General features: G+C 46.5%; 1 protein-coding gene across 1 annotated transcript; it reads right to left on the reverse strand.

Annotated features, from left to right (window-relative positions):
• On the reverse strand, positions 1-27,361 carry ADGRF3 (adhesion G protein-coupled receptor F3). Its single transcript, XM_014465271.2, has 15 exons — positions 27,221-27,361; positions 25,057-25,141; positions 9,373-9,433; positions 8,831-8,971; positions 8,227-8,400; positions 7,318-7,539; positions 6,620-6,829; positions 5,723-5,863; positions 5,345-5,541; positions 4,778-4,957; positions 2,506-3,888; positions 2,051-2,092; positions 1,901-1,963; positions 1,325-1,380; positions 1-499 (listed from the first exon to the last, which is right to left on the reverse strand). Exons 2-15 carry the CDS (start codon positions 25,072-25,074, stop codon positions 478-480), a joined length of 2,910 nt encoding a protein of 969 aa, XP_014320757.1. The 5' UTR covers positions 25,075-25,141; positions 27,221-27,361; the 3' UTR covers positions 1-477.

Below are 27,361 nucleotides of genomic sequence, written 5' to 3' on the forward strand. Positions count from 1 at the left end.
TCCATTTTATAAAATTATTCATGAAATTTGTAATTTACACATTCATTTATCAACATTTTCTTTTCATGTACCTAGTTTAACATTTTTTCTGAATCCTGTCATTACCGCTTGTGAATTCCATACATTAATTCCACTTGATGTCTTGGTGTCTCCTAGAGGCTTTTCTGAAATCTTTCTTCTCTATGTCTAGTCTTAGCTTGATCCTGCTACTTTTAAATGTGTTTCATCTTGTCTTCGTAATTTGTGGCAGTCTGTGATACCTTTCTCTCTACTTTAAAATTTCTGGTGCTTTCTTACAAATATGCTCATATCAGTGACTTTTTGTATACATGTGTATGTCTACAAAAATTTTATATTAATATTTTTAAAAGTTAAAGAAGGAGGTCTCATTAACTTCACTTTTCCTAAACTTTGAAAATAAGCAAACCAAATTCTGCCCTTCACCTCTAATGTTCGGAAGATCAGAGTTCCTGTCAATTAAGTCATCTTTTCTTCATAACTGTAGAGAAGAAATAATCAGAAATCACTGACTAGTTCAAACCATTTTTATCAACGCTATCTGTAACATAAACAGTTGACTAGTTAAAAATTGGTTGAGACAGTTGTACTTGCAATTATTTTGAACTTTGATATCCTCATTATTTTTACAGCAAAGGCAGCTTTGTTCATTTGATAGCTTCAACTAGTTTTTCCTGCTATTCTTGCTTGGGTAGTGTAGGGGTGGGGACAGATGAGTGCAAGAGAAATGAGTGTGACTAATAGGAGCATAGCCTGTCTTTTGGGAGGGCTGAATTCTGGGAGCGGGGAAGGGTGCAGGGCATTGGGCCAAGGCCCATCCTGGTGGATTCAAGCACACACCCTACACTCCCTTGGAGGAACACGAGTTCTGAGTGTGGTCTCTCAGAGCTCTTGCCTTCCCCACCAGAGCGTGCCCTGTCGCCAGGGGCTGGTGGGAGGAGACCTTGCCCACCTTTGCAGATTGCCCTCCCTGCTGGACACCAAGCTCACCAATGGCAATTCCTTGAAAACAAGGATTTTTCAGGATAATTAAACATTTGATAGTGTGAGAGGGAATCCTCAGGGTGAACTGAGGCAAGGGTTGTTGGTGGTCAAACTCCCGGCAGCTTTCTGGGAAAGCAATAGTAGATGCCACAATTTCTGCTCTATGGCCTTCACCTTCCTAGCTCATCTAGAAACGTCTACCCTGGCAAAGTCTGTCCCCCAGCCTTTGGGCTGGAGCAGGTGTGGGGGGCTTTCTGTCAAGAGCTTGGCCAGGAAGCTGCTCAAAGCCGCTCACTCCGTTCCCAAGACACTTCATCCTCACCTGGCATTTTCACTTCTCCCTCTGCTGGGTTCCGGGATGTGGCTTTCATTTGTGGCCTGGGAAGGGGTGAAAAGGCCCAATTGCAGGGCGATAATTATGATTGTTGACTCTCCTTTAACAAGGTTGTGTCTGTTTTCACACCCTCACCTGCCCTCCTGCCGGACCACAGTAATCCTAGGAACTTTGCTCGCAGCTACAGTGATGCCCATGCGTACCGATCCTAGCTTTTCCCTTCACATAGCGACGGGAGGCAGATTTTCAGATGGAGAAACCAGGGACGAGAGAGTCACCAGGCGTCCAGGTTGTAATCAGGGGCCCAAGAACCTGACTTTCAGATGGAGAAACCAGGGACGAGAGAGTCACCAGGCGTCCAGGTTGTAATCAGGGGCCCAAGAACCTGACTTTTCTCAGCTCCTAGTTGTGCCCATCTCCTCTAGGTAGGCTGCGGAACTCCTGCTTCTGACCTGCTCTCCGGGCGGTGGTGTCAGCTCCTAGTTGTGCCCATCTCCTCTAGGTAGGCTGCTCTCCGGGGCGGTGGTGGTGTGCGGGGCGGCGAGAACTAAGGATTTAACTCACCAGGGAGATGGTGGAGTTGGGGGGCTGGGCACAGCCGAAGCGTTTGAGTAAAGCCTCTTGTACCTGCAGGAGAGAGAAATGCCTGGTTATGGCAGCCAAAGTCCCTGCCTTCGGATGTGAGTCAGGCGGGGATTCGGTGGGCAGACTCACTTTCTTGTCCATCAGGCAACCAAACAGCAAAATGAAGACACCCTGAAAAGAGGGATATGGGGATGAGTCAACGAGGAAGGAATCAACCCGTTCCTCTCCTCTTCGTGCCCCTCCCTCCTCTTGTCCATTCGGTGCTGAGGCCCCGCCTCGGGTTTTGTACATCAGCACCATTGCTGTGCAGGACCTTTCAGTGCTTTTCTTACTGCGCACGGTGCAGAGGATGGGGTACTGACAATCCCCCGACTTCTCTGGCAAAACCAGACATTATTTTACAGATAAGAAAACCAAAGCTCAGAGAGGTTTGTCCCAAGTTATCCAGCTCGGAGGAGCTGGGACCCAAACCTCCGCCTTCTAAAACTCCCCAGCTGTTTCTTCTGCCCCATCATGATGCCACCCTGAGAAGGGAGTGGCGGTGACTTAGAGCGTCTAAAATGGCAGCGAGCACAGCCACTCACCTGGGAGGTGTTGAGAATCGTGAAGATGTAGTGAGGGACCATGGAGACTTCCTCGAGCAGAGTGGCCAGGCCCAGCCCCCAGGTGAGGCCGAAGATGGGTGTGAGAACGAGCAGGGCTTTCATCACCCCCAGAAGGGCTTGGCGCTTCTCCGCCTGGGGTCCCTCTGACAGCGACGGTCTCAACAGCTTCAGCATGGCCATGGCTAGTACCAGCCCGTTCAGGCCCACGATGACCAGCACCGGCCCCACGAAGGTGTAGCGCGCCCCTCCCTTCCCATCCAACCAGCACACCCCCTCCCCCAGGTATTGCCCTCGGGGTAGGTAGAGGCCCAGGGCGGCCCCTGCAAACCCCATCGGGCACAGGTAGCCGAGAACCACCATCAGGGAGAGGACTCGGCGCTTGGACAGCTGATGGAAGACAAAAAGCAACTGGTGGGCCAACATCAGGGCCTGAGCCAGCATCCAGAAAAAGGTGGCCAGGTAGAGGAAATGACAGAGGAAGGCAGCAGCCAGGCAGAGTGGGCTTCGGGGCCCTGGAGGAAGCAGGGGGGCTCCCAGGAAGCAGGTGTCCGCGGCCAGCAGGCAGAGCACCACGTTGAGCAGGGCTGCGTGGCGCAAGTAGGCAAGTTTGTTCCGTACCACGACCCTCCACACCAGCCTGTACACGCCCAGGCACACAAGCAGCGCCAGAATGGAGGCCCCCAAGCCCACCTGACTCAGCAGCTCCAGGGTGGGGTTTCCTGGAACAGTGTGTCGGGACATGAGGATGGAAAAGGCAGTGAGATGCCGACAGATGCACTGAGTGGTGGCGCTGGCATTGGCTGCCTGCACCTGGCACCCTTCACCTGACCAGCCCCCGTTGCCCTGGAAAAGATGGTGATCCCAGAAGACACAGTGAAAGGGGTTATCTCTGTCCCCAAAGTCCATGGTGACTTCTCCCTGGTTGAAGGCCTGGCCACCTGCCATGATGGAGATGGAGAGGACGAGACCGGGAGTGGCATAGAGGGAGTCCCCCAGCTCTTGTCCATAGTTTGAGGGTAGGAGGTGGTCCAGTTTTCGCAGCACCAGGCTAGTAATCGTGATGTTACTATTGCTAGTGTCCAGTGGGGCCAGTGAGCGTCTGGGAATCTGTGCCCAGAGTGGGGGCTGAGTGGAGAAGGAGACTCTGTAGTCAGCAGGAACTGTGGGTGTGAGGAGCTGGGTCTGCAGCTGCACATTGGGCAAGCTGAAGGAGAAGGGGTGATCCTGTGGGCACAGGCTATGTGACAGGGTCTCCACTGCCAGCAGGAGATCTGAGGCCGCCGAGGGCTTCTGGACCTGGGCCGGGGTCCACAGAGAACTGGTGTCCATGTCTAGGACCTTGTCCGTGGTTTTCAGGAGAGCCTGTGGCACCCAACAGAGAGATTAGGCCTAGCTGCTAGCACCCACAGCACTGAGCTGGGGCACCGGGAACTACAGATCCCCAAACCTACCTTTCCTCGTTCACTGCAAGACTCAAGGTTGGAGAGAAAGGGGAGAAGACAGGCCTATGAAGGGAGAGCTGCTGTACAGGAAGAATGGGGGGCTGTTCAGCTAACCACGGGGGCATCTTCAACACTGTGGTCTCCTGAAGCACATTCTACCCCTCTGACAACCCTTCTTCCCCCTCCATCCCTTGGGGGTCATCAAGGCCCTAAGGGGGCCCCTCTTCAATTTCTTGACCCCTACCGGTCTGTAAGCTAGGAATGGTGGTAGAGGCACCATGTTCTGAATCAGAGCCATGTGCATGTCTGTATACCAACATGTGACACACATTCCCAGACATGGAAGAGTGTATAGTGTCATAACTCCTAGTTATTCTTTTGTCTGTGGCCTACGGGTCACCAATTGATGCCTATATTGAGAGCTGGCTTGGGGGAGTCCAGCAAAGCCAACTGTGTTAGAGTTTCTTCATGTAGGTACTTGTGTGTGCACGTGTGTGTGCACAGGGGATTCACATCACATCCACATGTCTGCATGTGAATGCAATGTACGCCTCTGAACTCATGTCTACACATCCCTTCCCACCTTCTCCCAACCTCCCAGGTGCTCCCAGCATCAAACCTTCTCCACATTCCATGGCCTTAGAGACTGGTGTCCAAAGAGGAGAGATTGACCCCAGAAGCAGACACTGCACTCTAGAGAGGTCTGTCGTGTGACAGCCCATGGTGATGTTAGAGGGACAGAGTGCCAACGATGAAGAGCTTCTACCTCCTCCACCCAGCTGGCTCCTGCTGTGGCTCAGAGAGCTTACCTCCAGGGCACTGCGGCGAAGTGGTATTCTGGTGTCTGCCACCACCTTGGCCAGGAATGTCATGGTGCCCAGCAGTGCCAATAAGTCAGAGGGTGAGCTCACCACCTCTGTCTGCTCCAGCAGCTGAGCCAGGCTCTGTGGCACCTCTTCAGCAGGCCAGCCCTGGCCGGCCCACAGCAGCTGATCCAGACAGGACAGGGTGGGGTGGGGTGGGGGTGGGGGGTGAAGAATGGCAGTCCTCAGGAGAAAGGGGCCACTTCCTCCCCCATCCCTTCCCAGGGGATCAGGAAGCAGAGAGCGGAGTGAGCCATGTGGAAGGAGCTGACACCAATGTTAGGGGATGGACCCTTGATAGATTAAGGTTTGAGAATGGCACACTCCCGCCATGAGAGTCCTGGCCACTCTAAGCCCCCACACCTACTTCCTGGCTCTGCTAGGGATCTAGTTCAGAGAAGCTGAACAACCTCTGGGCTGGGCCTCAGGAGGAGGGATTCTAGAGCTGGTCCTGCGTGAGGAAGGGTGGTTCGTGGAGGCTGTGGCATGTGGGCAGCAGGGCCAGAGCTGTACCTGGGCTCTCCGAAGCAAGGCCAGCAGCCTGGTGTCTGTGCAGCTGCTGTGGATGGGTCCCCAGGCCCCGTCAGGCCCACAAGTCCTCTTCACCATGCCCGTCCTGTTCACGGGGCAGGGGGCCTGTGCCACATGGCCAGCCTTGGTGACATTCCAGGCAACAACTGCAGAGTCCTCAGGGCAGGTAGTGTCTCCATCTGAAGAATGATGTCAGGGACGGCTCAGCAACCGCAGTCTCGCCCAAGGCTTTCCTTGGGCAGAAACCCACGCAGGCTCTGGAGCCCGGCCCCGTGTCGGGAAATGCAGGGGCGGGGGGCAGGGGGGCTCCCAGGGCAAGCAGGTGAGAGGTCGGCCAGCTGGACCGTAAGCCCCACGTACCCTGGATGATGGTGACAGAGACGGGGACCCTGAGAGGAGTCAGTCCTGGGCTCTGCAGGTCACAAGTGTATGTGATGTCAGCTGCAGGGCAGTGCTGAGTGGCCAGCACAAGGCACTGGTCACCTGGTGTGTTGAAGGAGGCTGGGGGTGAGATGAGAGAAGGGAGCAGTCACAGGCCAGGAAGAGACCCAGGACCCAGCAGGCCCAGATCTGTCGTGTCAGCCTTTCTAGCGATTTCAGAAGTAGATGCAGCGGGGTACGAGGGCACCCAATTGCCCAAGGCAGAGCTCGGAATCTGGGGAAGGACACTGGGGACCGATAACTCGCCCGGAGACTTGAAACCAGTTTCCTCGTTTGTCAAATGAACTGTCATCAGATGAACCTCACAGAGTGTATTGCGAGCGTTTAAGGAGCTTGTGTGGAGAAGGGCATTTCGCAGCGGTGGCTGCCGCTGTATTGATAGAACTGGCATTGCTCTGTAGCCGAGATTTTCAACTGGTGTGCCACGGGGATTTTAAAACATGCAATACCCGACTATTTAATCAGGGGCACTGACCTCTTTTCTCTTAGATTGTCAAATAAAAAAAAATGACAACCACCAACACAATAGCCACCGGGTGTGAATGAATAAAAATTATACCTATTTTTTCAAATCAGACCGGCTAAATATATCCTGTATTTTTTTGGTGTGCCACAGAACTTTGGGGACTAGTTTATATGCCATGGGATGGAAAAGGTTGGAAATCACTGCTCTATCGGGCAAACACAGTGTTGGACTTGGACCTAGAACTCCCAGGTGGAACTGCAGCCTCTGCTTCTGCTGAGTTGGAGAGCCGGCTGCCTGGCGGAGACCAGCTGCCCCTCTCCCCTGCCCCTGCCAGCCGGGCCCTTTCGTACCTTCGCTGCCCTCTCCAGGGCTCCAGGAGGCCAGGTAGCCCAGGGGTGTGTAGGGGATGCAGCAGCTCAGCTGGAAGCCCGGGGAGGTGGCACAGGAGATGGAGAGCTGGTCTGGAAGCCGAGCCACATCTGTCACCTGCAGGGGCACCCTCACCAACTGGTACAGCTCCCACCGGAATCCCTGGGCCTCAAAGCAGCACATGTACTCACCTGCAGACATACACACACAGCTGTGGCTCCGGGCTCCTCCGGCCCCCACCTGCACCACAGAAGCTCTGCTGCTTCCCAAGCTACAACCTAGGGTGACCATCTTGGTCTAGCTTCTGCTAACGTCAGCAAGAAAGACCCCTGCCCGCAAAGGGATTCCTAGGCAGGAAGAAGTCTGGAGAGGAGACCCCTGGCCCTTCCTGATGAGCCGGTTGCCATGAATTCCAAAGTGCACCTCCCTCCTTCCCTCCAGTAGATGCCCTTCCTGCACCATCCCTGCTTGTCACCAGCTGGAAGAAAAGCCCTCATCTGTTCTCGGTTAAAACGGAGACCCTATTTTCAGCACTCTTCCCTTACAAATGTCCACGTCAATGGGCCTCTTCCCCATTATGTCCCAGAATGAATAAACGGAAAGGGAGAAGAGGAGGAGAAAAGAGAGGGAGGAGGAGGTGAAGGGGAAGAGAGAGGAGGAGGGAAGAACAGCTGGCTACCTTCCCACTCGTGTGAGATGTTGCGGATGCTGAGGACAGCCTGGCCCTGGCTCGACGTCAGGGACACCTGTGTCCCCGGCTGCAGAGGGATGGGCCCGGGGCTCCCCGTGTGCCGCCGCAGGAACCAGTTCAGGCTGGTGGTCTCCTGGCTCGTGTGGAGGGTCAGGTTCAGCGTGTGGCCAGGCACCTGCAGCCAGGAGTTCAGGCTCAGGCTGCCCGGGACTGCAGGGAGGCAAGAGACAGGGGTCTGTGGCAGGAACTTGGAACTTGTGGGCTGACGTGCAGCGACGCTGAAACGCTTCTCCATCATTTTTATTTATTTATTGATTGATTGATTGATTTATTTATTGTGTTGACAGTATTACAGATGTATCCTATTTTCTCCCTTTTTGCCCGCCTCCACCCAAGCCCCGCCTCACCCAGGCCTTCCCCATACTATTGTCTATGTCCATATGTGATGCATATATACACACATGTTCTTGGGTTAAGCTCTTCCTGTCCCGTCCCCCTACCGGCTTCTGAAGCCCATCCCTCCTCCCTCCCTCCCCACCTAGCATTATTTATTTTGCTTTGTCCCTGGAGGAGTGTGGCTGCCGCCTGGAAGACCCCCATCTGTCCTTGGGAACCAAACAGGGAACCTTGTTGGCCGATGACTGCCCCTCCCCCGGCGAGGAAGCTTTCTCTCCTTGTCGGTTTGTCTCCAGAGCCCTGCCTGCCGTTCACGAGCCTCACAACTCAGGACCCACGCGCGGGCCCCTGATCTGCGGTGATGGCTGGAGCCTTCTCCCACCCGGAGGGGCCCCTGGGCTTGGGCCAGCTGGCAGAAATGCAGAGTCAGAGAGGAAAAACACACAGAGCAAGTTCCTTTCACTTGGGCCCACTGCTTTTCAAGTTCTCAACTCTCCTCACCAGGTGGCAGCACCTGGCAGTACCCAGCTTCAGGAGGGCTGAAGACCAGGCAGCCGCAGGGCTGGTGGTTGTGGGGGGGCTGGCAGAGCTGGTGACGGGAGCAGATGCTGGCGTTCCATTGGTATCCAGACAGGCAGGCACAATAGGTCAGTCCATCTGGCTTGACATTACACTCTGCAACAGAGGGGAGGGGAAGGAGAAGGGGGCAGGCTGTCTGGGGAAGCCCGCTCGGCAGGATCCACGACTGCCTGATGCCTGAGAGGCTCTGGGGCTGGGTGTCCGGAATAATCCCCAAGTCACAGGCCCCTCAGCCACACCCACCCGCCTGGGACTGCCTCCTCAGCCAGGTTTCAAAGCATCAGGGGCGGGTGGAGAAGTCCAGGCCCACCGCTGTCTGTGCCTTGGGCCCCATTTAGAAGATGGAGCAGGAGGGGCAGGGTCTGTCTGGTGGGAGGTGAGGGGAAGCTGGGCCATGCAGACGCTCCAGGAAACAGGGAGCATCTCAGGCCAGGGGCTGCGGGAGGGGTGGGCACCCACGTTCCCTTCACTCTGAGACCTGCCTGTGCAGGGGCGGCAGAGGCAGGAGGCGGTGAACTTCCCCTACCTGTCGTGAGGCTGAGGCCAGCGAGAGTTCCCGGGGAAGAGGAAGCAGAGGCAGGGGGCAGAGGCAGGGGCTTGGAGAGTGCTGCTGGCCAGCCCCCATGTGAAAAGACCAGCTGGACATAGACCGAGAGCAGGGCTGATTCTGCAGGAGAAGCGGGGCAGCTGGAGAGGAGAGGCAGCAAGGCCAGGGGCCAGCTCCCCTTTGCACCCCACACTGAGCTGGTCTCTGCCAAGAACCCGGAGCAGATCACACCTCCCACAGCCCGTCGAGGCACGGCCAGGACTCGGGGATATTACCGCCTCATTTAGCTATGAAACATGTTTTAGGTCACCCTCCCAACAACCCCCATTTAAAGATGAATGATTTTCTCCAGGCCTCACAGCGAGAGAGGCAGCGTAGGTACCTACCTGACCAGCTCAGACCCAGTCCTCTCTCTTTTACCCCACTTGCCAACCCCTCATGGCCTCTTCCAGGCCTCTCTCGCCTCATTTCCTGCTCCCTCTCCTCCTCCTCCACATCCTCCTCCTCCTCCGTCCACTCACCACCTGCTCTGCTCTCTTGGTCCAGCTGCTGCCCAGTTTCCCCTCCCGCCTGACTGGGTCCCTAGGACAGAGCACAGAGGAGAGGCTTCCTAGGAGAGGCTGACACCTCTCTGAGGGCACTTTCTTCTCCAAGTGGCTCAGGGGCCGCCTGGCTATGCTGGCAGGACACAGCCCCTTTGGAGGTCCTCTTCGTTTTCCTGGAATTAAGCGGGACATCGGGAGGAGAAAGTAGGCTGTGGCAGGAGGTGCGAGGGATGTAGCCTCAGGGACCTGCCAGGGCCGGAACCCAGGAACCAGGCACACCCCAGAGAGTCAACATGCTTTGCTTAATTCCTTCCTGAGTTTACCTGTCCCTGGGCCTCTGGGCTAACTGAAATGGCTGGGTCTGGGGCTCCAGGGGGAGGGCTGGGCAGAGCAGCTGGGCCCAGAGGCTTGGGCTTCCAGTCCCTCCATAGGAATTGCCACTGGGGTGAGCAGAGGCAGCATCTTCCCTCAGTCTCTGGTTCCTGTAAATGATTCCTCACCAACTCCTGCTTTGCTCAAAATTTTATATGTATGTGGATATCTACCTAAAAACAGATATGAATAGAGACAAGGAGACAGAGATAAGAGACAGAGAGAGAGATAGAGACAGCCTCCTGGGAGCAAACAAAGATGAGAAAGTACAAATCTAGACTCAGCCATCTTTCCAGGTTCTCTCCTGTCCTCTATGCCAGTGGGTCCCGAATCTGGAAAGTTTTTCTTTTCATTTTCAAAATTGTAAGCTTGACTGGAACAGCCTTTATCCAAAGTGGGCAGGCATCACTGGAGTTCACAGGGACTCACATAAAGAAACAAAGCCATCCCCGCGCTCCGGAATGGAAGACTGAAGTCCCGGAGACCTGATAACCAACCAGATCGCCAGCCCTTTCCCCTCCACCTACCATTTCACCCCACTCCTCACTGCCTCTCACACCCAGGGGTCCCCGTTGTTGCCTCTGCAGACTTGCCCAGGGTCCTTACCCCAGTCTTACTCACAGGTTGGGATGCTCGGGCAACTGGTGGCCCCACGAGGGGAAGAGTCATGGCCAGGAGTAGCACGGGGGCCGCCGGACAGACCATGGCTCAGTGAAGCAGTCCTCCAGAGCCCTCCCTCTGCTGCAGGATGCAAATTTCCTCCGAGAAGAGCTGGCCGGACAGTGCGCAGCTGGGAAGGGAGGGAAGAGGGGAAGGGAGCCAGGGCTGACTGTGCAGAGGAAGTGCTGCAGCCCGTGACAGACAAATGGGCGTCCAGGTCACTGTGGGGCCACCTGGAGCCCCAGTGCCTCCATGAGAGGAGTCTGTCCAGATTCCCCCTGGGGTCTGGGCCAAGGACTCGGTGAGCAGGAGAGGACTTAGGGGTCCTAGATCACAACCAGCAATGTGTCGGTAAGTCAAGTTCGGTCACGTCTCCAAGGATCTAGGCCAGTGATGGCGAACCTTTTGAGCTCGGCATGTCAGCATTTTGAAAAACCCTAACTTAACTCTGGTGCCGTGTCACATATAGAAATTTTTTGATATTTGCAACCATAGTAAAACAAAGACTTAGATTTTTGATATTTATTTTATATATTTAAATGCCATTTAGCAAAGAAAAATCAACCAAAAAAATGAGTTCGCGTGTCACCTCTGACACGCGTGTCATAGGTTCGCCATCACTGATCTAGGAGATCTGGGTTGTTCTGAAACTCCCAGGAAGCGGGATCATTGAGCACAGAGTCAAGGTTAGAAAAGACAAACGTTAGAGCTGATTGTTATCTTCAAATAACTTCCAGATAGACTAGAAACAGAAGTGTATCAAAAATCTGGAAAAATACTAGGAAAAAGTATCAAGTAATTTCACAAAATGATTTTGAAGTGAAGAATCAGCCTTTTCTAAACAAGACACAAAACCCAGAAGCCAGAATGGAAATAAATTAGACTGTCTAACAAGATTTCAATTTGGGATGAGAAGGATGATAAGGTAAAAAGGCAAAAGACAACAGATTTCTAGCATAATGATTACATAAGGGCTAATCTTATTTTTTAATTTTTCAATTACAGTTGACATTCAATAGTATATTAGTTTCAGGTATATAGCAGAGTGGTTAGGCATTTATATAACTTACAAAGTGATCTACCTGATAAGTTTAGTACACACCTGGCACCATACATAGTACAATATATTCCTTATGCTGTACTTTATATCCATGTGTCTAGCTTTTAATTGCCAATTTGTACTTCTTAATCCCTTTACCTTTTTTACCCAGCCCTGCTACCCCTCATCCCACCTGGCAACCTGTTCTCTGTATTTATCAGTCTGTTTTGTTTGTTTTTTAGATTCCACAGTAGGGAGCGTGTAGGAGGCAGCCAATCAATGATTCTCTATCATCACTGACGTTTCTTTTTTAAAAAAATATATTTCTTTATTGATTTCAGAGAGGAAGGGAGAAGGAGAGAGAGATAGAAACATCAATGATGAGAGAGAATCATTGATCGGCTGCCTCCTGCACATCCCGTACTGGGGATCGAGCCCACAACCCAGGCATGTGCCCTTGGCCGGCATCGAACCTGGGACCCATCGGTCCGCTGGCTGACGCTCTATCCACTGAGCCAAGCCGGCTAGGGCCATCACTGATGTTTCTATCTCTTTCTCCTTCTCCCTTCCTCTCTGAAATCAATAAAAATATATTATAAAAAAGATATAAAATGCAAATAAGTAATAAGAAAATATTGTCAGCTACCAATTATCAAAAGACAAGATATTGATTATATTCAGTGTTGACAAAAATGTACTTGCACATGAGCACAAAAATGTGTAGAAGGATATTCAAGGCAGAGTTGTTTGTGGCAGCAAATGAGTTCTCTCCATTCCAAAGGGATAGGTTAAGTGAATATGGAATTTCCAAACAAAAAACATTGGGGGAAGTAACTGTAAGAGGCCTTAAGTAATATTTGTATTAAATGAATGAAACCCATTAAGACATTAACAGTGGTTGTAACTAAATGGTAGGATTTATATATTTTTCCACTTTTCTGTATTTTTCAATTTTGTGTTTTATAATGGGGAAAAACCTTAATAAAAATATCAGATTTTAGAGTCTCAACTTCTTTCTCATATACCGACCAAGTTCAGAGTCCTTCAGTTATGCCCAGGTGTCACCAGTTGTCAGGAAGCACCCACAGGGGTGAATCAGGTCTTAGGCCTAGGGTGGGGTTCAGACAGGTACTTATTCCTGCCACCTACCTACTCCCAAGTCCACGGTCAACTGTAAGGCTACTGACCTTTGTCTCTCTCCATACAGAATGATATTTTGAAACCAATAATGTTCCCTCTGCTGACAGCTTCTCTGAGCTCTGAGTTGCACCCTGGTCAAAGAAAGTTCCCTTTCTATTGCTCTCTGCTTTGATCCTTCAGGCCATGCCAGCTGGGTCTTTGATAACAAAGGTCTGAAATCCAGGCTTCTCTTATCTGTATCCCAACAAGTTATCTTAAAACTTCCTTTACTATGTAAACTATTAACAGGTTACTAACTAATAAAAGTTGTTTAGACCTTTATCCCATATGAATCCTAACTTCTTATTTATGGCATTAAGTTATTAGAATATTAAATGATAGATTGTTAGAGTGGGAAGGGACTTTAGCTGAGATATCATCTACTTCAACTCTCACTTTACAGAAAAGGAAAAGGAGCCAAGAAGGGAAACTGACTAGTCAAATATCACACAGCTAGTAAATGGCAGGACTTAAAGACTGAAAACCAGGTCTTCTGACTTTGACTTCTAGGGAATCTAGATGGAGGGAATTAAGACAGAGCAATTTAAATATAGAATAATAGAAAATTCTGGCTACAAAAATGGATTAAAAATAATATAAGATAGAATTTGATTCTCAAGGAAGGCAGTACTTCAAAAAAGCTTTATGGAAAGTCACCTCATGAATACCTTATCTAGAAGTCCTTAATTCAGCAAATGGACCATTTGGAACACAGCTGAGATCTACAAGGAACCAAAGGCCATAGAGATATTGTATTGAAGGGTGTAGCTGGATCCATTTGGCAAGAAAAAGAACTAAAAGGCATCCAGATTGGAAAATAAAAGTAAAATTATTTAGAACATTCTACGGAATCCACTCAAAAAACTATTATTACTAATTAAAGTTCAGCAAAGTTACAAGGATATAAGAGCAATAGGTAAAAGATCATATTGTATTTGTGAAAATAAATAAAACCTCATTTAAAAAGGAGCCAGGGAAATGGAATAGACTGACGATTCTCAGAGGGAAGGGGGTGTGGGAAGAGATTAAAGACCTTATATGCATGTATGCATTACCTACGGACACAGACAATAGGGTGGCGAGGGCCTGGGGTGGGGTGGGAACTGGATGGAGGGGGGCTATAGGAGGAAAAAAGAGGGACATCTGTAATAATCTCAACAATAAAGATTAATTTTTTAAAAAGTCAGGAAGCTAGGAGAGAGAACTCTCACACATGTGTCACTTAACACACACTTCTGACCCCACAACTGAATATATCTTGGTGCATTTGCCAAAATATGATTTGGGCACAGAGATCATGACAGTTATGAAATACTAGAGGCCCAGTGCACAAAAATTTGTGCACTTGAGGGGCTCCCTCAGCCAGGCCTGTGCCCTCTCGCAGTCTGGGACCCCTCGAGGGATGTCCACCTGCTGGCTTAGGCCCGCTCCCCGGGGGAACGGGCCTAAGCTGGCAGTCAGACATCCCTCTGGCAGCCCGGGAGCCCTAGGGGGATGTCCACTTGCCAGCGGGGAGCAGGTCAAAGCTGCAGTCGGACATCCGTAGTGCTGCTGAGGAGGTGGGAGAGGCTCCCACCACCACCACTGTGCTGGCAGCCATCAGCCTGGCTTGTGGCTGAGCAGAGCTCCCCCTATGGGAGCACACTGACCACCAGGGGGCAGCTCCTGCATTGAGCGTCTGCCCCCTGGTGGTCAGTGTGTGTCATAGTGACCAGTCATTCCCAGTCTTTCTGCTGTTAGGGTCAATTTGCATATTACCCTTTTATTATATAGGATGGTATTTTGACTGTGTGCAGAGGAACAGAGAGTACACAGCTGTTTACCCAATTACAGTAACAGCTAATTAGCTAATCACTGGGGGAGAAAGTTCTAATATAGAAAGTACTTGTTTAAAATTGTTTGATGCCAAAGAGAGAAAAAGAAAAAAAAATGTTTGATGCCATGAAATGCATGATCTGTGAAATATGTGACAATAAGAAGCATTAACACAAAGCCAGGTGCTATATATCTCTTCATAAAAAATAATGACACTTATGACATCAAGAATTTAAAGTGCTCTGCCTCTCAAGAGCATGCACGTGCCTTTCTTCCCTCCTCAACTCTAAGGGTTCCCACCGGACTTGCAACCAGGGGTGCGATGGGCAGCGGCAGCTAAACCCATGAACCTGTCTCCAAGGCCCCCTTTTCTCTGACTTTCCTCAGTGAACCAAAGCAGCCCCACCTCAGCACTTCTGTTGCTTCTTCTATCCTAAACCCTCTCTTGTTTTATTGTCCCCAGTTTTAATAAATCTACTCTCAAAAAAAGTGGTATAAAATGATTCAGATAGAGTAGTAAGAATTTCTGATCTCATAGGACTTCAGCATCTAACTCTGGATCCTAGAATGAGACCCCATACTGGCTGTCCGGGATAGTGAAGAAAACCCTACCTCAGCATTTATGTTAAAGTATTTGCCCCAAAGCACAGCTTAGAGAAGTTGAAGAAACTCATGGAATTTCTGATGCTATCTTTGACTCCTACAAGATGTGGGGAAGACCAGGACATTAGAGTAGAACAGAATTTTTTCTTCTAGGTACAATAATTTCAAATCCTCTAAACCAGGGGCCTATCTGATTTTAATGTATAATTCAGGCTGTCAAAATCTTAATAAGCTTATGTATCTGTTAAGCAACATCCCCTATCTATGTAGACTCATCTATTAAAATAATTTTATAATCTTGGAGGTGTAAGGTGGCTTAGCTAAGCATGAAATGAAATCCTGAAAATATGTAGGACAAGATGACTGCTTTGAGTATGAAGAATGTGAGATATCTTATACAAATCACAAAAGACTACAAAATGGTAATATTACTCCATGAAAGAAGAATGATTTTTTTTTCCTATGAGCAAAGAACTGCAGGTTCAGGTTTGAGAAAGGGTCACGAATGGAAAAGCTGGAGTCAGCCAGCTGGAGATCAAAACCAGCTTCATTACTGGAAAGCTGGGCAGGAGAAGGTGGTTTAAACGTCAGCCAGATGGACCTCTCAGGCATCCACCCTGAACTGAATTTACTCACCCAGACACTGACACAGCTGGCCATCTCCAGGCCTCCCTTTTGGGAAGGGGGAGCTGACAATGAGCCCAGAGGATTGGCCCCTTCAAAAGAGGGAGCACCCAGAGTTCATTCTCCTGGTCTTCCCAGTCAGATAAGTCACATTTTGCTTGGGGGAAAGGGAGAGGGAATAGAGACTATATTGCTCTGGGGAGTAGAAGTTCCCTCCCCTCTGTGGAAATGGGGAAAAAAAAAAAAAAAAGGAATAAGCATTCCTAGCTAACACCATGCAGTAGTGGTTGCAACAAAATTTATTTTAAATTCTAGTGAGAGAGAAAGCTGAAAATAACATCATTTAACTAATGACAAAATATATAAATTTTTTAAAATTAGGAAACCTAGAAAATATTTCTGAACACCTTGTTAGAAGCCCTACAAAAGTATGTGTCAAGGGCAAAAAATAGTAGGTATGTGTACTGGAAACCTGCTGTTTCTGCCTATGTTCCACTTCTTTCCTTTTTCCCCCTCCACTTATTTTCCGACTCACTTCCTAGAAACTGTCCTTTACCTGTAATTACAGGTTACTGTGGAAATCAGCTCATACAGGTTACCCAGCCCCCCGACTGCAGCGATTTTGTAACGGGGACCTAGTGAGCGCCTGAAGTTGGACCCGCGACATGCAAAACTCAGCAGCTACTGGTTTTCTGTCCTGAGAATGGAGAAACGGTCTGAGCTCAAAGGAAAAGTGAAGCTAAAGTGTAGACAGAAACAGAAACAAACATGAAGGGAGGTCCTTGTTTTAACTTTATTTTATTCCTGATGCTCATTCGCACTCCTGATCTTGAATTCCATCAGAGAGCCCAACTTCTTTTCATCATTTCTCTTTTTGCTTGAGAGAGTGAGACCATGTTTCTGTTATTTGCAGCTAAAGGAATGTGTGTTGACACATGCTCAGAAAAGCCAAGGAAGCTGTGATGATGGAAAAGTGGTCATTATTTAAGATATAGGATTAAAGGGCCTCATGTGGATTAAAGGGATTCAAGACAACCACTCATCTTTCTAGACTTGTTTTCATGTCAATAAAATGAAAGAGGTAAATTAGATGGCCTTTGTAGTACTTTGCAAATGTTGTTTCACTCCTTTTGGCATTCATGGTTTCTTCATTTTCTTTCTTTCTTTCTTTCTTTCTTTCTTTCTTTCTTTCTTTCTTTCTTTCTTTCTTTCTCTCTCTCTCTCTCTCTCTCTCTCTCTCTCTCTCTCTCTCTCTCTTGGCATTCATGGTTTCTTCATTTTCTTTCTTTCTTTCTCTCTCTCTCTCTCTCTCTCTCTCTCTCTCTCTCTCTCTTCCTTTCTCTCTCCTCTCTCTCTCTTTCTCTTCTCCCTTCCCTTCCCTTCCCCTCCCCTCCCCTCCCCTCCCCTCCCCTTCCTTCCTTCCTTCCTTCTTTGAAAGGAATATAGGTCTAACTTTATTATAATACTAGAGGTCTGGTGCACAAATTCGTGCACTAGTGGGATTGGGCCGAAACCGGCTTCCGACATCCCCCGAGGGGTCCCAGATTGTGGGAGGGCACAGGCCAGGTCAAGGCCAGGTCAAGGTGTACAATCAGGGCTGGGGAGGGACGCGGGAGGTTGGCCAGCCGGGGAGGGACCACAGGAGAGCTCCAGGGCATGTCCAGCCCATCTCGCTCAGTTGGCCAGACCCCAGCAGTAAGCTAACCTACCGGTTGGAGCATCTGCCCCCTAGTGGTCAGTGTACATCATAGTGAGCGGTTGAGAGGGCTTAGCGTATCATTAGCATATTCTGCTTTGATTGAACAGGCGACAGGCCAACCGGACACTTAGCATATTAGGCTTTTATTATATAGGATTTCCCCTGAAATTTACCAAATTTAATATCCTTGAATTTCTATCCTTGTAGGCATATACTCGAGAGTGCTACATACATATTCCATGAAACATGTATAAAAAATGTTCTTATGAGGCATCAAAAGCATGGTTCAGGAAATGACCATCAAGAGGAGAATGAATGAATCAATTCACTCTGTCCATACATGTGCAGGTGCAATGAAACGGTCAAGAATATAGTAATGAATGAAGGGTGACCATGAGTGCAAAACGATGAATCCCTGTGATTTCTGGAAGGAAGTTACCCAAGGAGAGAAGGTTCCTGTAGTTCTCCAACATCATGTCCCTGGACAAGGTTCTCTGAGCAGGGTCCAGGCGTTCCTACTCCTCCTGAGAGAACCCCATGGCCACACCCCTTGGTTTCTCTTCTAGGTTTCTGGCTCCTCTTTCTCTTCTTCTTTGTTTCTTTCTCAGGTAAGATCAGTCTTCTTCTTGTTCTTCTTCTTATTATTATTATTTTGTTAATCCTCACCTGAGGATATTTTTCCATTGAATTTTATTTATTTATTTATTTATTTATTTATTTATTTATTTATTTAAATTGTTTTATTGCTTAAAGTATTACAAAGAGTATTATATATGTTCCATTGAATTTTAGAGAGAGTAGAAGGGAGGGGGAGAAACACACAGAGAGAAACATTGATGTGCCCTTGACCGGAATTGAACCCAGAACCCTTCAGTCCACAGGCTGACGCTCTATCCACTGAGCCAAACCGGCTAGGGTGAGATCAGTCTTGGTAAGTCCAGTCCTGGGTGGGAAGGCAGGGATGGTAGTTTTACCATCCAGAGAGACCTCCGAGTCCCGGGAGTGAACAGGGGGCGTGCGCCTGTGACGCACAGGTCTGAAAATCTGAGATTCACTCTGGCACATGTGTCTGGCTTTCATGGTTTCTGATGCAAAACCCACAGTCATTTGATTCATTTCCTCCCTATAAATAATGTATTATTTCTCCTTGGCTGCTTTCAAGATTTTTTTTTTTTAAATCTTTAGTCTTTAGCAGTTACAGTGTGTCTAAGCTGGGCGTTCTTTAGACTCATCTTGTTTTGGATTCACTGAGCTTTTTCTACAGGTTTATGTTTTCCATCAAATTTGAGCATTTCAGCTATTATTTTTTCAAATATTTTTTCCTGCACCATATTCTTTCTCTTCTTTTTCTTGGTCTCAAATGACACAAATTTTAGGCTTTTTGGTATTTTCCCATAGACACCCCCCACCATGACTTTGTTCAGTTTTTCAATCTTTTTTCTCCCTGTTGTGAACAACAGATGCTCAATTAAGGGTTTGAGATGGGAGATTACCCTGGATTATCTTAGTGGGCCCAATATAATCACAAGGTCCTTATTAAAGGGAGACAGGACTGAGACAAAAAAAGATCGACAACAGAGATTGGAGGGATGGGCTTTGAAGATGAAGGAAGGGACCATGAGCCAAGGAATGCAGACGCTGGAAAAGGCAAGGAGGTGGACTCTTCCCTGGAATCTCAAGAACAATGCAATGCCACTGACATCTTGACTTTAACTCTGTTTTATTTCAGACTTCTGACCCTGGAACAGTAACATACTATATTTGTTTTGTGTTAAGCCATAATATTTGTAGTAATTTGCTACAGCAGCAATAGAAAATTAATTCAGAGCCCATGCAGTAGTCTAAAAATGTTGGGTTATATTTTTCAGTTCGAATATTTCCATTCAGTTCTTTATATTTTCTATTTCATCACTGTAACTTTTCATTAATTTCAAGAGTATTCATACTTACCAATGACATTTTTAGAATAGTTGCTTTAATGTCTTTTTCTGATAACTTCCAACATCTGTGGCATTTGGGCATTGGTATTTGTTGACTTATTTTTTCACATGTAAGTTGAGATTTCCTGATTCTTCATATGCAAAGTAATTTTGGATTGTATCTTGGACATATGAGATCATGGGTGTTGTTTAAACCTTATGGAAAATGTTGATATTTTTGTGTTAGGAGGCAACTGACTTGTTTTGGTTCAGGTCACAAGTTCTGACCAACCTACTGTGGATTGTTTTCCACATCAGTTCCCTCTTCAAAGTCTTTGCAGTGCGATTCAGATCTACTGCATATATGTGCCACCCAGTGGCCAGTCTGGGACCTGGCTGATGATCTACTTCTTAGAGCAGTTCTAAGTCTATGGTATGCCACTAGTATTTAGGGTCAGATCCATGCATGTATAACTGGGAGATGATCTCGAGAGTTCATAAACCTCTATGGGCTCATCTTCCTGAACTCTTCTCTCCATTTACTCAAGTTCACCTGAAACAATACTCTAGTCAAAGCAGCATGCACATTATTCTTTCTGCCATCGATGAGCAGATGAAGATGTCCATATCAAATGGTGCTGCATATTCAGCGAAACGACAGAATGTCTGTGTCCTGTAAACTCAGGAACATGGTGACCTTCTATTTTGTCTCCATCACGGTAGAACGAAAGCTTATGAGGTTTGTCCTGACTCTTCTATAGTCTGTGGCAATGTCCTTAACCGCTAGCCAGCATTTCATAGTCTTTTTCAGCTAGAAATTTATCTGTGAAATATGGCAATGCTCGAGAAAATTGTTTGCAACAGTGGATATTCCATTTCAAAGTCCACGCAGCTCAACGGTCCACAGAGACAGCGATGAAACCCTTCTGCTGTAGAAACCCAAGGCAAATCTCTGGGCCTTTGGAAAATATGCAGATATTGGAATGAACTTTCATGAAACCATGTGAATCCTGACCCAACTGATATTTGAACTGACATGTTTCTGCCAAAGGCAATGATTGCTACAAATTAACCTATTTTTACTGGCCACATTCTTTTAACATAGATTCAGCTTTAATCTTGAAAAAAGAAATGTTCTCACTTCTGGACTCGCCTTAAACGTAAGGGCATAAGAATCAGAGTGGTTAGGGCTTGTTGCCCAGTTCGGCAACCTAAGATATGGGCTCTAGGAGATGTGTTCCTGGGAGGTACAGTGTTTGACTACATGGGCATTCCCCCAAAGTGGAACTTTGGAAACTATTTCTATGATTAGATATTTCAGACGTTCCCACCTGATAATAAGTTGTGAGCTGTTGACATTAAAGATGACATTTGCTAAGAGCTAAACAATTGTTTCTGATCATTCATTAATGTGGTTTTTTGATTTTTCATACAAAACATTTTTAAAAATATTTTTTTTATTGATTTCAGAGAGGAAGAGAGAGGGAGAGAGAGAGAGAAACATCAATGACGAGAATCATCCACCAGCTGCTGAAGGCACGCCCCCTACTGGGGATCAAGTCACCACCTGGGCATGTGCCCTAACGGGAATCAAATCATGACCTCCTCATTCATAGGTCGAGGCTCAACCACTGAGCCATGCCGGCCCGGCTAAACCACTGTTCTGTTATTCCAAGTGGGTAGCATTCTTATAATCATCATTAGTTAGTACTTGCTTTTGAAAACACTTCTCTAAATGCATTACAGAAGAGCTAAGAATATTCTCAAGTATTCATAGGACACTCATGTTATTCCTTTTTAAAATATCCTTCACAGGATAAAATCCAGCCTCCTCAAACCTAACTGGTGTAATGAGATAGCGAGAAGCCATTTGATGGGTTACAATTGCCAAAAGGAAGTGAATTGGTCACATAATAAAAATGAGGGTGGATACCACCCTCTCTAACTCTGGGATAGAATTAGTTTGGACCTTTATTTCAGAATTAAAGAATAAATCTGCCCAAAGAGGAGTTTGCATTCAATTAAGATCCCAGTGAATTTGGGCAACAACAGAATACCTACATTAAAAATATAAAAGCAAGCAAATAAACAACTTATAAAAAATAAAAATGGCTTTGATTTGAAGTTATCACAGCAATGCAGGCTTGTTGAAAAAAAAAAAAGTGAAAACAACTGAGAAATGTGTAACTGAGAAATGTATGGTCGGCTCCCTTTCTGGTCATAAAACAAACCAAATTATATACGTACTTTCCTTTTGACTGTTGACTTAAGAGGTGTTATGTTCCTTGTTCTTATTTTTAAAAACGAAATGAGCACAACTTTTCATATTGCTCTCACGCACACAAAAGAAATATACAAGAAAGTTGGTTTTTTCCTTGAATATGGTTCCCTAGAGGTTTTTCTTGAGAGTCCGTGAATTTTAAAAATTTTTTAGAAAGGAAATTTATTAAAGAGTGGTCCAAGAATTGGAAATGACTACTGTCCATCAGTAGTAGGATGGATAAACACACTGTAGATAGTTGTACTATATACTACCATACTTTAAAACCATCAAGACATTAAAATGAATGAACTAGATCCATATGTATCGACATGGATCAACCTAAAACAATGTTAACTGTAAAAAATGTTGCAAGAGTTTAGGAACAGTGGGATACTATTTAAGTACACACACACACACACACACAAGCACAAGATAATACTATATTGCATCTAGATATGAACATATGTAATAAAAGTAAAAAATATGGTAAGAACAATAAACAACAACTTCAAGATAGTGTTAACTTGGGGGACAAAAGGGAAAGGAAGGTGAAGAGCTGGAGCTTTAGCTGAAGCATTAAAAAAAAGCACAATGGCAAAAAAATAACATTGTTAATTCCTGGTGGTGCTTTATGGATACAAGTATATTACTTTCTATATATTATAGTTAAAGTGGATAATGATGATGATGGCGATGAACACAGGGAACAGAGAACCTTTCTTGGTGTTGACTGTTAGGAGAGCATTGATTCATCCTTATGTTTTTTTTTTCTACTAAAAGATAACTTTCTGGATACAATATACAATATGTCTATTATATTATAATATGTAATATATTGTTCACAGATACCTTCTTTTCTTCTAGTCTGAATCATTTTAATATTTAAAAACAAAAAAAGTGAGTGCTGATTATTTTTCTATTATTTTTATTTAGTCATTTTCAGCACACACACAGGTCCAACCGCCAAAACGCACAGAGGAAATGAGCTCCTGCCCTGTTCCCCACAGTCCCACCCTGTGGTTGACACCGCCGTGGGCCCCCCTCATCCTCTCCCACACACACAGGAATTCACTGTGGCTGCTTTACCCTATAGCTGTAATGTGTTTGCTCAGTTTCACATCGTGCACATGTCCCTCCCCAACATCTCCATTAAAATAAAAACCAAACCGTTGTTAATGGTTGGGGTACGTCTCTCCCAATGGCAATAGTTCCTACCCTGTAATGAGAGACTGAGGGGTGCGGGGTCTTCTGAAAGCTGTGCATTTAAAAATATATATTTTGCCCTAACCGGTTTGGCTCAGTGGATAGAGCGTCGGCCTGCGGACTGAAAGATCCCAGGTTCGATTCTGGTCAAGGGCATGTACCTTGGTTGCGGGCACATCCCCAGTAGGGAGTGTGCAGGAGGCAGCTGACCGATGTTTCTCTCTCATGGATGTTTCTAACTCTCTATCCCTCTCCCTTCCTCTCTGTAAAAAATCAATAAAATATATTTAAAAATAAATAAATAAAAAAATATATTTTTATTGATTTCAGAGAGGAAAGGAGGGGGAGAGAGAGATAGAAACATCAATGATGAGAGAGAATCATTGATCGGCTGCTTCCTGCCTGCCCCACACTGGGGATTGAGCCTGCAACCCGGGCATGTGCCCTGATCGGGAATCAAACCATGACCTGATGGTTCATAGGTCAGCGCTCAACCACTGAACCACACCAGCTGGGCAGGCTGTGCATTTTTTAAGCCACTAAGAGGGAGAGGTCAAAAGTAGCCCTGGCCTTGAACCTGGCTCTCTGGGAACATCTCTGCCAGACTCCATGGTCTGTCCTACAGGGTCTCATGTAGTTCCTGTCATTCTCTTCCAGCTCCTCCTGTCTTTTTGGTCACGTTTTGTGAGCGATTCCTCCTCAGAACTGGGGCAGTGGCAGCACTGGCGTGGCTGTCAGGGACCCCAGCCACAAAGGTGTCTTCTTTTATGAGATAATTATTCCTTCTAATGGACATTTAGGCCTTCATTTCTAAAAGAAAAGTTTTTACTTCTAGCACATATAAAATTTAAAGCATTACACAAGAGATGGGGTTTTAAAAATTGCCTGTTTTTTAGCTGATTAGGTTCAGTGGATAGAGCGTTGGCCTGCGGACCAAAGGGTCCCAGGTTTGATTCTGACCAGGGGCACACACCTTGGTTGCAGGCTCCTCTCCGGCCTGGGCCCTGGTCAGGGCATATGCAGGAGGCAACCAATCAATTTGTTTCTCTCACATCAATATTTCTCTCTGTCTTTCCCTCTCTCTTCTACTCTCCCTAAAAATCAATGGAAAAATATCCTTGAGTGAGGATTAACAAAAAAGTAAAATAAAAATAAAAGTAAAAATATAAAAATTACCCATAAAACGTGCTTTATCCTACTTTATTCTTCTTTGGCTTTTACCTATATTCTTATTTGCAAGCCCTATTCCTTTGGAGCAATTTGGGCTCTATAGTCCATCTTAATGCCTTCATTCTTTACTCTGAATTTCACTTTCTGCTGATTACCTGCTTACTGTTTTCAAGAGGGGACTGTCTGGTGGCTACCTCCAGGGATTACTTCTCAAATGATCCCTTTAGCCTTTCCTATTCCTATTCTCATGTCAAACCAGAAAGAGAAATCCAATATGAGTAACTTGCTGACGTTTACATCAGGTACTGTATCTCTTACTTTGTAAGACTCTTATACTTTAGAAGGGAAGACAAGACATGCAGAAATAATAATATAGTTGGCATATATTGAGCCCCCAGTAGGTATCTGTTGAATGAATGAATGTAAGGAACACAAGAGATCTTAAGATAACTACCCTTCTTTCAGAAGCCCAGAGAGATCTAGAGGCTCCCTTAGACAGTGGCTTTCAATATTAGAGACCTCCTTTCATGTTGGTTGACCATTTTGAGCTGTGGAATTACAGGTTTTCCCGTTACCCGAAAGTAGAGCATTCCTATGGAAACTTTCGTAAGATAAAATGGTGTAAAGCCAAAAACCAATCACCATGAATCTATATGGAAAAATTCTTGAGCATCCCCAGATTCCTGAAATAACCAAATCATACCAAATAACAAATAAAGCTGAAATATAATTTTACCATAGACTAATTGATGTAAACACGAGTTAAGTTCTTACAACATCTCATCAAGACTAGTATGTAGAAATAAGAAATGTCCAAATCTTATTAGAGAACTTTTATGAGTTTATTTGAGTCAAACTGATGACAACCGCCAGGAAGCAAAATCTCAATGAACTGAGAAAATGCTCTGGAGAATGGCAGGTTTGCAGCCTATTTTATACATTAGGATCAAAGGAGGAGGTGTAAGGACGGTTACATGAAATCCATTTGTGTTACGATTGAGGGGATGGGAGAAAGCAAAGTGGGGAAATCTCTGGGATTGGATAAAAAGTAAATGGAGAGACACAAACATCTTTTAGGTTGGTGGGTACAGGACAGTTAATAGCTACCACTCACCGCATATGGAGATGGCATTCGGGGAACAAGATAACAAGGAATCTGTGATCTCTTGCTCTGGTGCAGTGGGTGTTCTTTGAAAGGTCTGGAAAAGGAGAAGTCAGATATTTCAAAGGTATATTGTCTTAGACGCAAAAGAGACTGTAGACAGACTCGCTTAAGGTTGACCTTTGTCAAGGAAGCTACAGGCCTAGGATGTGACTACCTGCCGTGACCTGCTTTTAGCCGCAGACCACCTATGTGGTTCCTTCCCATCCGAGTCGGTAAGGCCTGCCACGCAGCTCTCCTCTGAGCCTGTCAAGTTTGGGATGGGCCCCTTTTTTGTCCAGTTCTAACTAAGCACTGTTAACGTAAAAAAACCATTGAAACCTGTAAAGAATTTGTGAGTTTATTTGAGCCAAACTGTCGACATATGCCGGGAAGCAGAACCTCAACGAATTGAGATAATGCTCCAGAGAATGGCAGGGTTACCTTTGTATTTATACATTTGCAATCAAGGGAGGGACGTAGGTGGGTTACATGAAATCCATTGGTGATAGATTAAGGAGGAGGGAGAAAGCAAAGCAGGGAAACCCCTGGGATTGGATAAAAAGTAAAATGATGGACACAAACTTAGGTGGGTGCAGGATAATTAACATGATAATGAAGGAATCTGTGGTATCTGTCCTGGCGCCCAGCACATTTGGTTGTGCCCCAGGGGCTCCAGATAAAGGGAAGTTACAAGTTACCCAGACATTTCAAGGGCATGTTATCATAGATGCAAAAAGACAGATAGGCTCAGTGAAGGTAAAGGTTGACCTTGTCAGTGAAGATACTGGCCTAGGACATAACTGCCCACCATCACTGCTTTAGTTAAAGTTTAATTTCAGACCATCCTTTGTGGTTACTTTAGGTCTCTGAGTTTGCAAGACCACCATGTAGGCCAGTGATGGCGAACCTATGACACGCGTGTCACCTCTGACACGCAAGCTCATTTTTTTGGTTGATTTTTCTTTGTTAAATGGCATTTAAATATATAAAATAAATATCAAAAACATAAGTCTTTGTTTTACTATGGTTGCAAATATCAAAAAATTTCTATATGTGACACGGCACCAGAGTTAAGTTAGGGTTTTTCAAAATGCTGACACGCCGAGCTCAAAAGGTTCGCCATCACTGATGTAGGCCTCCCCTGAGCCTGTCAGGTCAGCATGTGGCCCCTTTCGTCCACAGCACAATGAATGAAAACGGTCTGATTTGAGGACCTGCTGGACTAACGTAGGACTTTCCTAAAAGCAAAATGGACTTGTTGTAATGTACCCCGCGAATCACAGAAGGACGCCTCAAGAAGTCAAATTAAAGAGTCACATTTATTGCAATCCGGGACTATGAGGAGTCATTCCCAAATCTCATAGTAACCATTTAGTCACAGTTCCAGGATTATATAGGCAAAAAATCACACAGGTATTGATTACATCTTAGGGTTTGGAATGAGGAACCTGGCTCACAAAAAAGCAGATTACAGAAGCAGAAGTAAGCATGTTAATTACAGTTTCGGGTCTCGGGGTCACTGAATTGACAGAAATACATTATCTAGAGCCCTTGGGTAACCTGGGTTAAACTTAGGCATGTTATCTAAATTACAGTTTTGGGTCTCCGGATCACTGAGTTGATAGAAACACGTTATCTAGAGCCCTCGGGTCCACTGAGTCAGCTGGAACGCACCACCTGTGGCCACTAAAACAATTTAGGGTAATTGTGCTGTCCTGTTTCCCAGGTACAGAAGAATGTGCTTCGATAACCAGTAAGATCACAATCAATGGGATAGTCATTCAATCAATAAGGGATTCAATCGAATGGGATGATTTATACAATTCAGAAAATCAAAATAACTTTTCTATTGTTAAGCCAAATAGCAGGGTTAGAGTTAAACTATAGATGGTAGCTACCATACTTCAGACTAATCTGAACTTTTGAAAAGCGGGGGATAGATCCCTGTAATAACCCTGGGTTAGGTCATCTGACTGCTGACTTTATTACTGTTCTTCAATGCTATTAGATTGGCGCACTAGCCATCGATCTGGTTCTCTTCCTATAGTGAGCCGGCTCCAGGTATGTAAACACTCTCCTTCCAAGCCCTCGGGACTCCGGGAGCAGCGCTTTCTGCCTGGCTGGGAGACGTTACCTTTCCTGATCTCGAGCACTTCGGTAGAGCAGAGCGGTGAGGCGGCCAAGGCTCCCAGCGATGACCTGCGGGCTTGGTCTCCAGTGCGTTCACGCCCCTCTCCCGACCGCAAGAAGCCTGTTACCAGCTTCTCGACGTCAA

Source organism: Myotis lucifugus, unplaced genomic scaffold (assembly GCF_000147115.1).
Source record: "Myotis lucifugus unplaced genomic scaffold, Myoluc2.0 scaffold_285, whole genome shotgun sequence".
NCBI lineage: Eukaryota > Metazoa > Chordata > Mammalia > Chiroptera > Vespertilionidae > Myotis > Myotis lucifugus.

Coding starts and splice junctions, on each gene's coding strand:
- ADGRF3 (XM_014465271.2), bottom strand. Junction 5,542..5,722: donor CTCTGTCACCATCATCCAGG/GTACGTGGGGCT, acceptor ATCATTCTTCAG/ATGGAGACACTACCTGCCCT. Junction 4,958..5,344: donor CCTTGCTTCGGAGAGCCCAG/GTACAGCTCTGG, acceptor TGTCTGGATCAG/CTGCTGTGGGCCGGCCAGGG.